General features: G+C 41.3%; 1 protein-coding gene across 1 annotated transcript; it reads left to right on the top strand.

Moving 5' to 3' along the window:
* The first annotated feature begins 6,367 nt into the window (after window positions 1-6,367).
* Ifit2 (interferon induced protein with tetratricopeptide repeats 2) lies at window positions 6,368-13,949 on the top strand. Its single transcript, XM_008837838.3, has 3 exons — window positions 6,368-6,493; window positions 6,831-6,993; window positions 11,002-13,949. The coding sequence occupies exons 2-3, from the start codon at window positions 6,989-6,991 to the stop codon at window positions 12,401-12,403; spliced, it is 1,407 nt and encodes a 468-aa protein (XP_008836060.1). The 5' UTR covers window positions 6,368-6,493; window positions 6,831-6,988; the 3' UTR covers window positions 12,404-13,949.
* Window positions 13,950-15,329: the final 1,380 nt, after the last annotated feature.

Here is a 15,329-nt window from a genome sequence, read left to right as displayed (position 1 = left end):
AGTTTTTGCAGAATTTTTTATTTAATATTATATACTTGTATAGCATACACTTAACTGATCTTATTGGGAGAGAGGAAAAGGGAGGTTCTTGTAGGTTCCCAAGAAAATGTCAGAAAAGCAAAATATGGCCACCATTACTCATTTCCCTTTTATTTTATTTTTAATTTTTATTTTGTTTCTGGGTAAATAGTACTTTTTTATGTATCTGATCTCCGGGTTTTTATACTACAAATATTGAGATTTTAGTTAGGAGACATCTTGAAATCCTAATGGTAGTGTATGCCGACTACTAGCTTGTCTGGATAGGCAGGATGACTCATCACGGAATGGTAACCAAAGGACATCTGATGGCTAGATGCTGGTGGAAGATCATAGAATTGCTTCCTTCATATCTTAGGAAAAATCAGCTAGAAGTAGCCTTTGGGGAACACCTTTAATTTGGAAAATTACAATACTAGCACAAATCACATCTTACATAGTTTACATTTGATTGTTGAAAGCAGCTTATAGTATCAAACAAAATTAGACATGTTTTACTGTTTTCCTCACAAGAACACAAAATATATGAAGGGGAGCCAGATGTGGTAGCTCAAGCCTTTAATCCCACCACTCAGGAGGCAGATACAAGGGGATTTCTGTGAGTTCCAGGCCAGCTGGGGATACACAGTTAGACCCTGCCTCAAAAAAAAGAAAAATAAGGGGGTTCTGGAGAGATGGCTTAGTAGTTAAGAACACTGGATATTCTTACAGAGGACCTAGGTTCGGTTCCCAGCACCCACATGGTGGTTAACAACTGTCCATAACTCCAGTTCCAAGGGATCCAACACTTTTTTCTGACCTCCGTGGGCATTGCATGACATGAGGGTATTATACTCATACACATAAAAAATTAAAAATAAATAAAATTTCAAAAAAGACATGATGGGAGCTTAAACAGGACATTTTTTAACGATAATACAGATTTTTTTCCACTAGTTTCCTTGGGTTTCTACCCTATGTGGACTTCTTTGAATGGGGATTTTGGTCCAAAGTTCTGCTTTCTACTCTCCGCTTCTCCTGCCTATCAGATCTTCTTCACTGTCACCACCTCTTTATAATGTAAGCTTACTTACTAGACTCTGGACTCCTCTTGTAACCTAAACATATAGCTTTAATCCCTCATGATTCTTCCTTGCCCTTGACCCAGAATAATGTGTGTGTGTGTGGGGGGGTGAAAATATGAAGGATCACAAATCACAAATATTTGTTAGAAGCAGGAATTATCCCATTTATGTTATAAACAACACGTGGAATTAGATTGATTTGGGTGGTCTCTGCTTATCCATCTGTCTTTAGTAGAATATCCGTCATCTCTTGGGGACAAACATCTTCATGAGAAGGCAGGGGCTCCTTTCCTGTGGGTCCTCCATAACTATCTCTTCCACATGATACAGAGGATCTTCTTTCCATTCCGCTGCTGCTGTGAACTGCTCCTGAAGGTACCAATCTTTTAAGAACAGTGCTCCCACTTCATGATGGTGGTCCTGTTTTTGTTGGAAATAGTCCCCTAGAAGATCTCACTTTAAAATTCTTGGAAAGTCACCATTATACAGGTGTCCTCCACATGAGGAGGTGGGTCGATAGTGCCCCCACTTACTATTCTTCATATTTGAAAACCTCTGGGAGGGCTCCTGCTTCTTGGAGATGGAGGTAGACCATGCCTACCACTTTCAAATGATGTTTTGGTGGCTTGTTCCAACTTGATGGCTTTTCCATATTTTGAGAACTTTCCATTCACATCTGATCCTCTGACATGAATATCAGGGGCCATGTATTGAGAATTGAAATGTTGTGAGAACTAGATTCCAAGGTATGGAATCATGAGATTTTAGAATAATAGAATTTTATACCAGAAAAGATCCTTGGAAGGTCATTCAGGCCAATTAGTTTAAATTTTGAGGTTAAAACTGAGACCTACTTTACAATTCACCTACTATCATAGGCATTTGGTAGCAGAGCTGAGGACTAGAACTGATATCAAAACTCTGAGCACAGCAGGACATTGTGGCACACACCTTTAATCCCAGCAGAGGCAAGTGGATCTCTGGAGGGTCAAGGCCAACCTGGTCTTACATAGTGCGTTCCAGGCTAGCCAGGGCTATACTGTGAAACCCTGCCTCAAAACAAGACAACAACAACAACAACAACAACAACAACAACAACAACTCTGAACATAAGTAGTAAGAATGGCTACACCCTTTGCATACATTCTGTGCCAGGCTCCATTCTATGAGCTCATGACAACCCTACGGAATAGGTGTGACCATTCCTTTGGCTGGGAAGAACTGATAGACACAAGTGGTGAATAGTAGAGATGAAATCAGAGCCTTGCAGTTTAGATCCAGTGTCTTCCCTCCTTTGGGTGTGTGGCGAGAGCTCTCGGACTCTTCTCTGCTTTTCTGGAAAGAGCTGTATCTCAGGTAGTGGTACACTACTTACTATTAAGTCACGCTGAGAACAGTTCTCCTGAAGCTTTCTGGGTCCAGGGGCCATTTATAGATCTCTAGTTATCTGTTGTTACAATTCTAATCCTCCTTCTAGTAAGTTTTCCTCTACCTTAAATGACTTCATAATACTTCCTCCAAAACATTCAGTCCCTGCTGAGTTCTCAAACAGGAAGATCAAGGCTCTCCTTGTTGAAGCATCCTTCTCCTTCAACAGGAAGACACCGCAGTTGAAAGTTGTTCTTGCTAGGATAATTGTCCATTTCATATTGCAAGTACACATATGGGTACCCTTCATCAACAGTCCTGTGTTTCCTTCCTTGGGGAATCTACAGTCAGTTCAGATAGATTCGTGAGCAAATCCTCCTTGACCAGAAGGCTGAAGGAGAGCTGGGCAGCACCCAGCTCATCACCACTAGTAAAGGTTATGTTGCTGTTTTTCTTGAAATGATTCTTTGAAATAGGATCTAGTGCTTCTGAAAATCTCAAAGATTTTCTGGAGCTGGATTTTGACATCTGCTTAAATATTTATCGTGCCTAAATCAAGAGAAAAAGTGTTCCTTGTAAACTTGGTATATTTAAGTTCTGTGGCATTTCCAAAGTCATACAGGCTTTCTGCATTGGAAGCTTGTAGAATCCTAACCATAAAGTGGCCAGAATGTGAAGTGGGGGGATCATGGCTGACGCTAGCTCTGGGAAAGGAACAAGTCTGTTGTCACACAGTGCTTTCATCAGCTAAGAGCATAAGCTAGGCAGAAAGATTTTTTTTTTAAGTTCTTGTCTTTATGGTCTGTGTCTCCAAAGATGTCAGGAGGACTGGGTTAGTTCGCTACAACTTTAAAGGTAGCACACAGTCTTTATCAGAGCTCAGCACTGGCAGCCCTAGTGGACTGAATCTAAAGAACTCTTTTCTGAGGACCCACAGGGGATTGATGAGCCAAAATCTACATCTCTGAAGACCCCCAAAGTCTCCAGAGAAGTGGATTTGACCAGGCAGTGCCAATACCCATCCGCTCCCATCCATGCCCTTGCTGTCTTGTTTTTAATCCTCAATGGTCTTTGAAACGTGAAAGAAACTGGAATTGCAGAAGTTTTTCCTCAGGACAAAAATTCTGTAAGTATACTAAAGGAATCTTTAGTATAGAACAGAAGGGAGAACAGAAGGGAGTATAGGGGTAAAGATCAGATTGTCTGTCACCAACCATGACTCTAAACTAATTCACTCTATATGGATTTTTGTGAAAAAATTTTTTCAAAGTAGAGATTTATTTCATATATAGTTTCATCTTGCCTTTTTACTTAGCATCACATTGTAATTTCTCATGTTATTAAAAGATTTTTTAAATTTTTACTTATTTTTATTTTATGTGTATGGGTATTTTACCTACATGTATGTTAAGTGCACCCATGCATGTAATGCCCACAGAGGCCAGAAGAGGGCATCAGATCCCCTGGAACTGGAGTTACAGATGGTTGTTAGCCGCCATGAGGGTGCTGGGAGCAGAACCTGGGTCCTCTGTAAGAGAAACTAGTGTTCTTAACGGCTGAGCTACGTCTCCAGCCCTGTTAAACATTTTTAAGAATGTGGCTATCATTGTAATGTTCCAAGTATGGGCATTCTACCATTCATTGCCTTCTTTCCCTTTGCGTTCTCTTTCTCCTTCTTCCGTCCGTTCCTCAGTCTCTTGTTTTTCCTCCTTTCTCCTCTTCTTTCCTTGCTTCTTTTCCACTCCCCCAGTCCAGATTCATTAGCTAAATCAAATTTATATGCCTGCATCAAATAAGTAATAAAAGTAAACATCTACAGGGGAAGTGGAAGAGCAGACTCTCAGCTCCCCCTCTATTTACGACTCTCCACGTGCAGCCACTTTACATATGTGTGTAAACTACCTGTTCAGACCAGATTTTTCTTAACTATTACAGCAGCCCCTGGCTTACATTCTCTGAAAGACATGAATATTTGTAGCAGCCAGAGTAATCAGAGTTTTCACTGGATGAGATTTAAAAAAAAAAAAAAAATAGGTCAGTTGGTTGTCTTTTCCGGTTTCCATTTTGCCATCAACTACATGTTGTCATATATACCCTGCCACCAGAGTAGTTGATGCATCCCCACGGTGGTAATAATGCACATGGGCACTGGAAGTGGTGATTTCTAAGTGGATAAATAGGATTTCTAAGGTCCTCAGAATACAGTGACCATGGGTACAATCTCCCCATATTCATCTCCATCCAGTGCCATTGCTCATAAATTCAGTATTTCTAAACCAATAGTTTTTATACAAAATTTAAAAACCCCAAACCAAACCCACAGTATACCTAATTCTCCATGTAAGCATTTCGTCTGCGTGTGTGTGCGTGTGCGTGTGTGTGTGTGTGTGTGTGTGTGTGTGCAAAACTGCATGTGGGTATGGGTGCAGTGTACCTCAGCACACATGTGGAGGTCATAGTACAACCTGCAATGTCGAGTCTTCACTTTCCACCTTGTTTGAGACAGGGCTTCCCTTGACTTGATGTTTTTCACTGTGTCTGCCAGGCTGACTTGCCCCTGAGTTTCTAGGGGACTCTCCTGTCTCTGCCTTCCATCTGGCAGTAGGAGCATAGGATTGTGGACCTCTGTGCTAACCATGCCTGGCTTTACATAAGTTCTGGAGATCTCAACTCAGATCCTCACATTTGCTCCTAAGTGCTTTACCCACTGATTCATCTCCCCAGCCTTTCTATAAATATATTATAGAACTTGTAAATAGAACTAGACTTGACATTGTTGATTGAAACTTAAAATACAGGCTTCTAATGGGGATCACCACAGCTATAATCCTAACTAAAAGATGAGTTTAACGTACAGGTGTGTTTCCACCCTAAACAGAAAACTCCATGATAAATACCCTTTTCCAAGATGAGTAAGTAACCTTAGGAACTTCACTTTTGCCAGAGATATGCTCCCTTAATTTCCTGATGTCAAAGGCATCTTGTGTTATTTCCTTTGTTGTCCTTTGGGTGTATATATGTTATAAACTTTTTGTCTTTAAGAGTATTGCACTGGTCAGGGTTATCCAAAGAGACTTATAAGAGAGGTTGTCTTAGATTGGCTTGCAAAATCAGAGGTTGTATAGTCCCACAGAGGCCATCTGGAGAGCCCAGGAAAGCAGTGGCCACTTAGTCTAAGTAGCTGGAGGTGTGAGCACAAGAGGACCAATGATGCCACCACAGTGCAAGGCTGAGGTCTAGAAGCCCCTGGAGAAGTGCTGGTGGAAGGTAGTGGTCAAAGGCTGGGTAATCTGGAGTCTGATGTATGAACGAGAGCAGCAGCATAAAAATGCAACTGGTCAAGTAGAGTGGGTTGGAGTGCCCTGCAGCTTTCCTTTCTCCCGTTCTTCCGGTTTCATTATATAGGATGATGCTACTGGCATTCAGGTTAGGCCTTCTCCATCTCATTTGCTCACCCATATGCCAATGATCCTGGAAAGCACTTTCACAGACACAGGCATAAGTGTGTTCTACCAGGCCAAAAGAGACAGCCAAGATCAATCAATACAGATATAAATAAAGGAAAAGCATGGACAGCACATTGCTGTATTACCCCAAACCAGAGCAGCACACTGTGATGTGTATGTACAGCCTAATGGGCTGGCACATAAGGTGGGTCTTAAGGAAGCCAGGGACATGTAGGATACCTTAAGGATTCCTTGGCTCTGGGTTGTTAGTGATCATGATGGGTCACAGAATGTCAGATGATTTAATGTTCTGTAAAAAGCAAATATCCAAAGTTTGCCCTTTGGTTTCTGGTCGATAATTTTAGTTACTAATTATACTACTTAGTAAATGCCAAGCATTATTCTAAGAGTGTTTCGTGCATTCACTCACATCACCCTCCATCACCTTGATGAACTTGTAGAAGCATTGCTCCTAATTCATAACAGAAGAAACGATGCAGAAACAGACAATAATTTCCCCTAGAGAGTCACAGCATAGAAATGCAGTTAGACCGAAACCCGAGCTCAGGCTTGGAAGTATGTGTTCAGCCAGCATCTACTCTGAATTCCTACCATGCCATGCAGTGTGTATGCTGCATTGCAAAGACCGAAGCTTCAATAGTGGACAGAAGAAACAAAAACCCCCTACCCTGGGAATGTGAACGCCCCTTTACAGTGCTTGTGCATCATAAGGGTGATAAGAGTAAGATGGATTATCACAGTCATAATGAAGGAAAGTTCTGGGTAACGTTTTTGTAATCTTGATGTTGCAGATCTAGGACATCAATACATTTTGATTTACTACAGATTTGGACCCTCAAGGACCTGACTCTTAATTCTTTCCTGTAACAGTACTAAGAATTTTACTTTCTAGTTTCAGATTCACTTTTGTAGCGTCAGCTGCCAGGAAACTGGAAAAGAAACCAGGACCTGCTGTTATACACAGGCTTGTAGCACCTAGCAGAGGCAGAAGAAGATCATTTTTGAAGAGAGCAGCTGCCTGGACTGAGCAGTTGAGAATTACACAGCATCATGAGGTAGGACTTTCTCTTCTCTAGTGTGTGGAAAATGTAGCAAATCTTGCTATTAAATGCAAATCCTAAGCAGCCCTGTTCCCAAGAGAGGCCAGTTCTGGTTCGTGTTTGTTTATTGCCTTTGTATGTCTCTTCTCTCCAGAGCTTAAGTCTGTCTTAATGATGCTCATTTGCTTCTCCCTGCATCTCCAGATCTGCCCACTGGAGAGCTGATGTCAGGGAAGAAAGGGGAAGAGAAAGTTAAGTTTCCAGAGACTTCTTGTAAAGATGAGTTTGGGGGAATTGCTCTTGTGAACTGTCCCTCTTTTTTAGACAAAAAGATTAAATTGAGAACATCTAGTAAAAACATTATTTAACAAAATGCTCTTCAGATTTCTTTTCTTTATTGTTAAAGATGTATAAAAGATGTGTATTGTTAAAGATGTGTTAGTAAAAATACTAACTCTGCTTCCTGCTAATCTGAATTTTACTTTTAATTGCCTAATTCTTCTCACAATTGTAATGAGTGCTAACCAGATAGAACACAGGAAGGAAGTAGCTTCCCTCACCAGTGGAAATAAAACCCTAAGTCAGTGAAATCAGATGCCCATGGAGCATCTGATAAAGGAATTTGTTAAACTATTATACTTGTTTCTATCCTGAAAATGTACAATCAGCCAACTCTATATTTTATGTGCTAGAGATAATCTCCACCCCATCACTCTGTTTCTTCTGTAAAACAAGGAAGGCACGAAGCAGCCCATGTGCCAAGGAAAGCTTCCTGTAGCCTCACTAAGAAGGAAGATGGCAGAGATTAGAAATTGGCCATTCAAGGTGAGGCTGTGGGCACTAGGATGTTAGATACCAAGCCAGCCATGGACTTAATTATGATGACCTGTTCTGTGCTAAGACCTGCCTGAGGCTTTGAAAGGAAGGAGACTCCTTTCCAGAAACTTCTGCCCATGTTTCCTCCCATTTACCTCTGTTCATACTTGGGATAGTTAGGACTTTGTATATCCCAAGCATCAGATATTAACAACAAGTGATTTAACGTTCCTGCAGCACATTAAAGGGATACTAACAGAGGGCACTAGCTGCTGATTGTGAGGTCTCAGACACTGTGTGTTCTCTATGTATAATTAAATCACATGCTGAAGCACAGTAGCGAGTCTTGCAAAGGAGGCTCATAGGTAGCTAGTTCTATCTCTTTGGGGAGAAGCTCTTTTTCCTTCAGGCTGCCCTTACAACTCTTCTTAAAAACTTTGTAGTCCCTTAAAAATTCCCTTCAATGTCATCCCCCAAATAAGCAAAAAGCAAATCAACCCAGCACAGGAGTCCCTGGAATATTGTGTATCCTCACTTAATTTTTTCTATGCTATCTACAAATCAACACCTTTATCTGGAGCTATGTATTCTAATGTTATTCTTTGACTTGTACAGTTGGTATCTGGAAAACTAGGCAAAGAGGTGAGAATTACTTTTGAACTATAATTGAGTTGACTTTCTACTCAACTTCTCTCTTTTACTTTTTGTGTCATACCCTCCATCTGCACACGTTTTGATTGGGTTGGGGTTAGGGTTACCAGACCAGGAATAGATCTGAGAGGCAGTAAGTGAGCGAGAGCCAGTCCTTCTGTGTTAGAAAACAGGCTGGGCACTAGGGTCTGATGGCAGCCATGATCTGCAGGGCTCGCCACTCTATACTGTGTGTGATCTCCTTATACACAGAGGAGGCACGGTGTCTGAGTCCTCACAAACAGTAACGTCCCTTCTTCTATTCCTTGGGTTGTACAGTCCTGCCCTTGGGGCCTGAAAAATAAAATTACACACTTTTCAGGAAAATGAGTGGAACTGGAAAACATTCTATTAAATAAGGAAACCCAGGCTTAGAAAGACAAACATTTCTTGTCTCTTATATGTAAATCTTAGCTTTACATATGTGTGTTTATGTGAGAGCCAGTATATATGGATGACAGGAAGCTAGAAATGAGCCCATAAGAGGCGGGAAAGAGGCTTTAGGGTAGACAGGAGGGAGGTAACAGAGGAAATTGATAGAAAAATCAAAATGGGAATACTGGGGGTGGGGGGCTTAAGAGAGGGATGGGGCCAAGCAGACGCGTGAGAAGGGGGCAGGAAAGAGCAGCCAAAACAAAGTGTATGTGAAAATGCAAAATAACATTTTTTTAAATAAGTAAAAATAAAATAAATATGGGCCAGTGAGATGGCTCAGCAGATAAAGGTATTTGCCACCAAGCCCGATAAACTGAGTTTAATTCCTAGGTCGCACACAGGAAGGACAGCACCAGTTCCCTCAAGCTATCTGCTGACCTCCAGATGTACACATGCACAAAATAAAATAAATAAATAAATAAATGTAAAAATAAAATAAATGGTCAGCAAGGACTAATTCATCAGCAAAAAAGAGTAAATTTTTAAAAAGAAAAAGAGAATTCATATGATAAAATCTCAAAGAGATTGGCCACACAAAGAAAGCCTATTGAAGTTATATTAAGAAAAAGGACTGAAGGGGTGATTCATTGGCTAAGAACATGAACTGCTCTTCTGGGATGGGGTCATTACAGATGAAATACATGGAAGTAATAGAAAGCAATTGATTTTGGAGTTTTTGTTTTGTTTTATTGAGACAGGGTCTCTCTGTAACCCCAGATGGTCTGGAACTCACTATGTAGACCAGGCTGGCCTGGATCTCACAGAGATGCCTGCCTTTGCCTCCTGAATGCTGGAATTAAAGGCATGTGCCACCAAGCCTGGACAACTTTTTTTCTTTTTTAAAAGATTTTATTTTTTTAATGTGTGTGAGTGTATTGCCTGCATGTATGTTAGTGTACCCATGTTGTGCAGTGCAGGCAGAGCTCAGAAGAGAGCATCAGATTCTCCTGGAACTGGCCTTCTGTTGCATGACGGAGCTTCATTGATGAGAATTGAAAGATGCATTAGTGCTCTCTTCATCCCTTGTTCTATGTTCCTTCAGTCTTAGGTGTAGAGGTTGCATCCTAGATGTGCCACTTAGGCTTGGGAAATTCACAAATAGTCTCTGTGTGTGACCATCTGTGGAACTCTGTACCTATCCTGTCTCTTGTAAAAGAAGCTTCTTTGATGGGTGGTGACCAGGATACTTGTCCATAGGTTTAAGGAGCCTGGACAATTTTTTTTTTTTTTAGCTGTGCGCTAATAAAACTTTATTTATAAAAACAGTCAATGGGCCAGATTTAGCCCACAAGAGTTTCTCATCACTCTCTAGGGGAAAACTCAAAAAAGAAACCAAGTAATTAGTAGCACATCATGTTAATTACTCTAATCAAAACAATTATAGTGAGTTCAGAAGACACAGCCTAGGAAGAACAAAGCCAGAGGTGAAGGAAGGCTTCCAGAAGTGAGTAGGCAGCAACCCAGGGCAAGTTTCCCTCCTTTTCCACTGACCATGTTTTCTTTAGCCATGTTAGACAATTTTTAAAGGGAGATTAAGAAGTAAAAATAGAATTGAATTTCTAAAATAATAAAAAATCTAAATCAGCAGAGTGAAATATCAAAAGATTAGAAACTTACATAGCTAAGACTTTCAAAATTCAACAGTAAACACTAGGTTAGTGTAAAGAACAAAAAGGAAAAAAATAAATACCTTCAGTTTTTAAAAAGGTGGGTAAGCAACACCAAACCCATGTTGGCATCTATTCCCTCAAGTTTAGCAGCCCCTGCAAAGATCCTCCAAAACAGAAGCTACAGCTATCTGGTTGAACCACCTTGTTAGGAAACCCAGCCTCAGACTTGGACTGGCCCACTTCTCTCCCTCTAATTCTGCCTGAAATCATCAAACTCCTACTTTCCCATTCAGGAGTTAAGATATGCCAAAACACTGGAAGAAAGAAAAGAAAAACATGTTCTTTGGTTAGGGTTAGATGAACACTGTTCAGAAGGAAAAGAATATTTACTGTGATCTCACTTCTTGACAGATCAGTATGTGCTATGTCCCAGTAACTGTTTCCCTTTTCTTTTTTTTCTCCTTTTCTCCAGCATAATCACTAAGGAATCCTTGGAGAGCATCCTACAGCAACTAAAATGCCATTTCACCTGGAACCTGATAGAGGGAGAAGAGTCCTTGGATGAGTTTGAGAACAGAGTGTTTAACAAGGATGAGTTTCAGAACAATGAATTTAAAGCCACAATGTGTAACATACTGGCCTATATAAAGCACTGCAGAGGCCAAAATGAGGCAGCCTTGGAATGTTTAGATGAAGCTGTAAGGTTCATAAAGCAACAGCACCCTGACCAAGCAGAAATCCGAAGTCTGGTCACCTGGGGAAACTATGCCTGGGTCCACTATCACATGAACCAACTGTCCAAAGCCCAGGACTATGTTGAGAAGGTGAGAAAAGTCTGCGAGAAGTTTTCTGCTCCCTACAGGATTGAGAGCCCTGAGCTTGACTGTGAGGAAGGGTGGGCACGATTGAAGTGCACCAGAAACCAAAACCAAAGAGTGAAGGTATGTTTTGAGAAGGCTCTGGAGAAGGATCCAAAGAACCCAGAATTCACCTCTGGATGGGCCATCACAAACTACCGCCTGGACTGCTGGCCAGCATTGCAGGACCCCATTGGGCCTTTGAGGGAAGCCATCAGACTGGATCCTGACAACCAGTATGTTAAAGTCCTGTTGGCTCTGAAGCTTCAGAAGATGCATGAAGTTGATGAAGGGAGGGAGCTCATCCAAGCAGCCCTAAGGAATACTTCAGCTGAGACAGATGTACTACGCTGCGCAGCCAAGTTTTATCAGAAGACGGGCGCCCTGGACAGAGCCATAGAGGTGCTTGGACAGGCTTTAGAATGCCTGCCAAACAATGCCTATGTGCATTACCATATTGGATGCTGTTACAGGTCACAACTCCTTCAAATGCGGGACATAAAGGAACGTGAAATGAAGGAAAGAAGAAAGAAGTTAACAGAGCTAGCTGTGAGTCACTTAAAGGAAGCTAAGGAGATCAACGGGTCACTCAACAGTGTCTGTAGCTATCTTGCTGGTCTTTATGCAGTAGCAGAGCTACATGAAGAAGCTGACTATTACTACCAGAAGGAATTCCAGAATGAGCTTGCTCCTGCAGCTCGACAGCTGCTCCACCTACGGTACGGCAATTTTCAGTTCTTTCAAAGGAAGTGCGAAGACAAGGCCATCCACCATTTCATGGAGGGTGTGAAAATCAAGCTGGAATCAAAGGAAAAAGAAAAGATGAAAAACAAACTTCAAAAACTTGCCCAAAGGCGACTTTCTGAAAACGAAACTGATTCGAAGGCTCTGCACATTCTGATGTTTCTTGAGGCGCTCAATGGAGAAAGGCAGCAGGCTGAGGATGCTGAGAGGGACATGGACTCTGCAAGCCTTGTCCCTTCGGTGTCTTTAGAAGAGGCAGGGAACGAAGAGTAGGGACATATTGTCCGTAGGGCTACTACCAGAAGGGAGCTGAAAACCCTCCATCAAGTTGCTGGTCAAAATATTTAACAACTGTATGGAATAAGTGTGTACTGACATTCCAGCACGGGACTTGTCAGGCTTCTGGAAGCCTGCTGGACCAGATGTCAGTACCTGAATCGCTGGATCTGGAGGTGGTCTGGGAGAGGGGACCAGCTGAGACGCAGATCCAAGGGCTTAGTAAATAGGCTAGTTCCTTTTTACTTCTTGGATGCAGTTTCCATGGAAACAATTCTTTAGTTACCCTCAGTGAAGGCATGTCTTAGATTTGTTTCCTGTGTTTATGTAAAGATGACTCACATTCCATCCTTGAGTTATTTTAGATTTTTTTGCATAGATAACTGTACATTGACCATCAAAAAGCTGAGGAGGCAGGTGTAGCGGCTCAGGCCTGTAATTCTAGCACTTGGTAAGCTGAGGCAGGAGGAATGCCTGGAGCTTGAGACCAGCCTGGTCCACAGAATGAGACCCTGTCTCAAAATAACAAAAATAACAACAACAACAAAAACTGAGGGACTGAATCTCTCCCCTTTCCTTCTCTTCATTGCCTTTTCCCTCCCAATTACCAGCCAATCCCAAGTCTGCAGCATCCTATACAACACGAGTTCAGTTTTCCTGTTAACTGAGATAGCTACATAATTTGAAAAAAATGAGAACAGAAAGGGGCATATCTGAGCAAACCACTGGAGTTTGCAGCCACAATGCTAGACTTTCAGGAGCACATGAGGACTTCACCTCCACTCTGCTCTCCCTGTCACTGTAGGACAGCCGGAAAAGAATTCTATACATTATAGTGAAAACAAAAATAGTTATTTCAGGCTCACATGGAAAACCCAGTGAGAGAAAGAGAACGCTGATTTATCCTTGTAGATTATACTCACAGAAAGGAATTTTCTTTTTTAAGCCACTTTAAGAAAATTTCTCTATCAAAGAAATACTTGCTTTCTTCACAAATGCCTTAACAAATCCAGGTTTCAGGTGCTAGGAAGGTAATTGAATGAGAGAATAGCTTGGTGATACAGGGCCTTCTGGGAGGTCTTAGTGGCACTGGTACTGGGGGGTGAGTCTCTCCCTCCATTAGAAACGTTGCATTGTAAGAGTTATAAACACTTCTTTCAACTCTGAAAAAAGAGTCTTCAAGAACATCATAAAATTGATGGTTGGGATTTTCTTAGTAGATCTTGAATGACCTAGACATTAAGGTTGTTATGAACCAACATAGAGCCACCTGGCCCACCATGAGACTGCCAGCCTCCCTCTGCATTGGAAAATGTTTGTCTGCCAGTATTAGCTTGTATTTAAGTGTATATGAGTATTTTATTCAGCAATTAAAATATATAAAATGCAAAGATTGTTAAACTTGGACATTCTAACTGCTATAACAATGTTTCATTCTATTTTCTATATTAAAAAGAGTATTGTATGCATTAACTCCATCCATATGCACAGTTTGAAGTACTGGCAAAAAGTCACACATTTTGTTAATAAATAGTATATGCTACATAACGGAGCATTACTCTGGTTCATCTGAAACTTCACTGTACCCTCACTATTTTACACTCAAGTACTGATAATCAAAATGTTATATTGAGTATGAATTGGCCTCAAATATTCAAGACTAGTTAATGTAATAGCCATTGAGTAGCACAATTTTTTTTACAGCTTCAAGTGCCCAGTACTTTTCATATTTGACACCTGCATCATGCCTCCTGTGCACATGTGCACACTCTCCATCTTGACATTTTTCTGATATATCTTACACTCTGTTACATTCTCTTCATTTCATCACTTTTTCTGACTAATGGGGAAGCATTTGATTTTATCTCTTATCTCCCCCTTGAGGCATCCACACACATGCTACTGTGTTTTTCTGCTAAGTATGAGGATGAGACGCCCTGAAGTCGCTCTTATTTTTTTAAGAGACTTTTTGTGAAAAGCACAAATCATACCAATCACGATGGTAAGCTCAGTGTCCTCTCCAAGGAAAGAAGTAGCTCACCTTCCCAGAGAAGCTTGTTTTTGGATATGGTGCCTGAAGAAGAAAAGCAGGAATGTTCTAAGCAAAGGGTAAGGTGGGCAGGTGTGATGTCTTTCAGTGAGGGTTACTTGTATCTGTGTGTACTGGAGAGCATTGTTAAGTGTGTGGAAGCTTGTGCTTGCGTGTCAGGCCAGCAGACCCTTGATGGGACAGGATATGGAGAGGGCAAGAGTCGAGAGGGATGGATGACATATTGCATCTAATATTTATCTGAGGATTTAAAGCCAACAATTGATTAGAAATAAAATGATCTATGTAGCTATTTCATTATCTGGGGATAACAAAGACACATTAATTTTTCTTGACTCCCAGTTCCTTCCCTCTTGGAAGGTTATAGGGCATGGCTCAACCATATCTTCTAGGGAATGCCATTCTCATGCTCACATGAAATCCCTCACATGCTCACCAAGGTAAGTGAACACTTCCCCAATAAGACTCCCCCAGGTGCTGGTGAACAAGCCTTCAGAACAATGTGATTGTTACATCTGCTGTTTGCCCTGCTCCAAACCCTGCCCATCAGCATTGCTTGACGACAAAACTGCTTCCATACATCTCTCCACTCCCCGCATTGGATCAGAACTTGTATGCTATGGATACCCCTGCCAAGGATGCTCTAGATGTGCTTGCAAGAGTGAAAGAGTGGGAAGAATTTCTTTCATCTCCAGTTTGATTTCAAATAATACTTGTTATTTCTCAGTGAAAAGACGACGCAGATTCTGCTCCTGGCTCCCTTTCCCTACCAATATCAGAGTCCATCTCTGAACAATCAGACTGAATCATGATTGTGTTAATAGTTCTGACCTCCTGTGTTAGTTTTTCATTGCTGTGACAAATATCTGCGAG

This window comes from Nannospalax galili, unplaced genomic scaffold (assembly GCF_000622305.1).
Source record: "Nannospalax galili isolate Female #2095 unplaced genomic scaffold, S.galili_v1.0 scaffold498, whole genome shotgun sequence".
In the NCBI taxonomy this organism is placed as follows: domain Eukaryota; kingdom Metazoa; phylum Chordata; class Mammalia; order Rodentia; family Spalacidae; genus Nannospalax; species Nannospalax galili.
The sequence above is the reverse complement of the archived record's forward strand: the minus strand, read 5'-3'. Positions and strand labels throughout refer to the sequence as shown.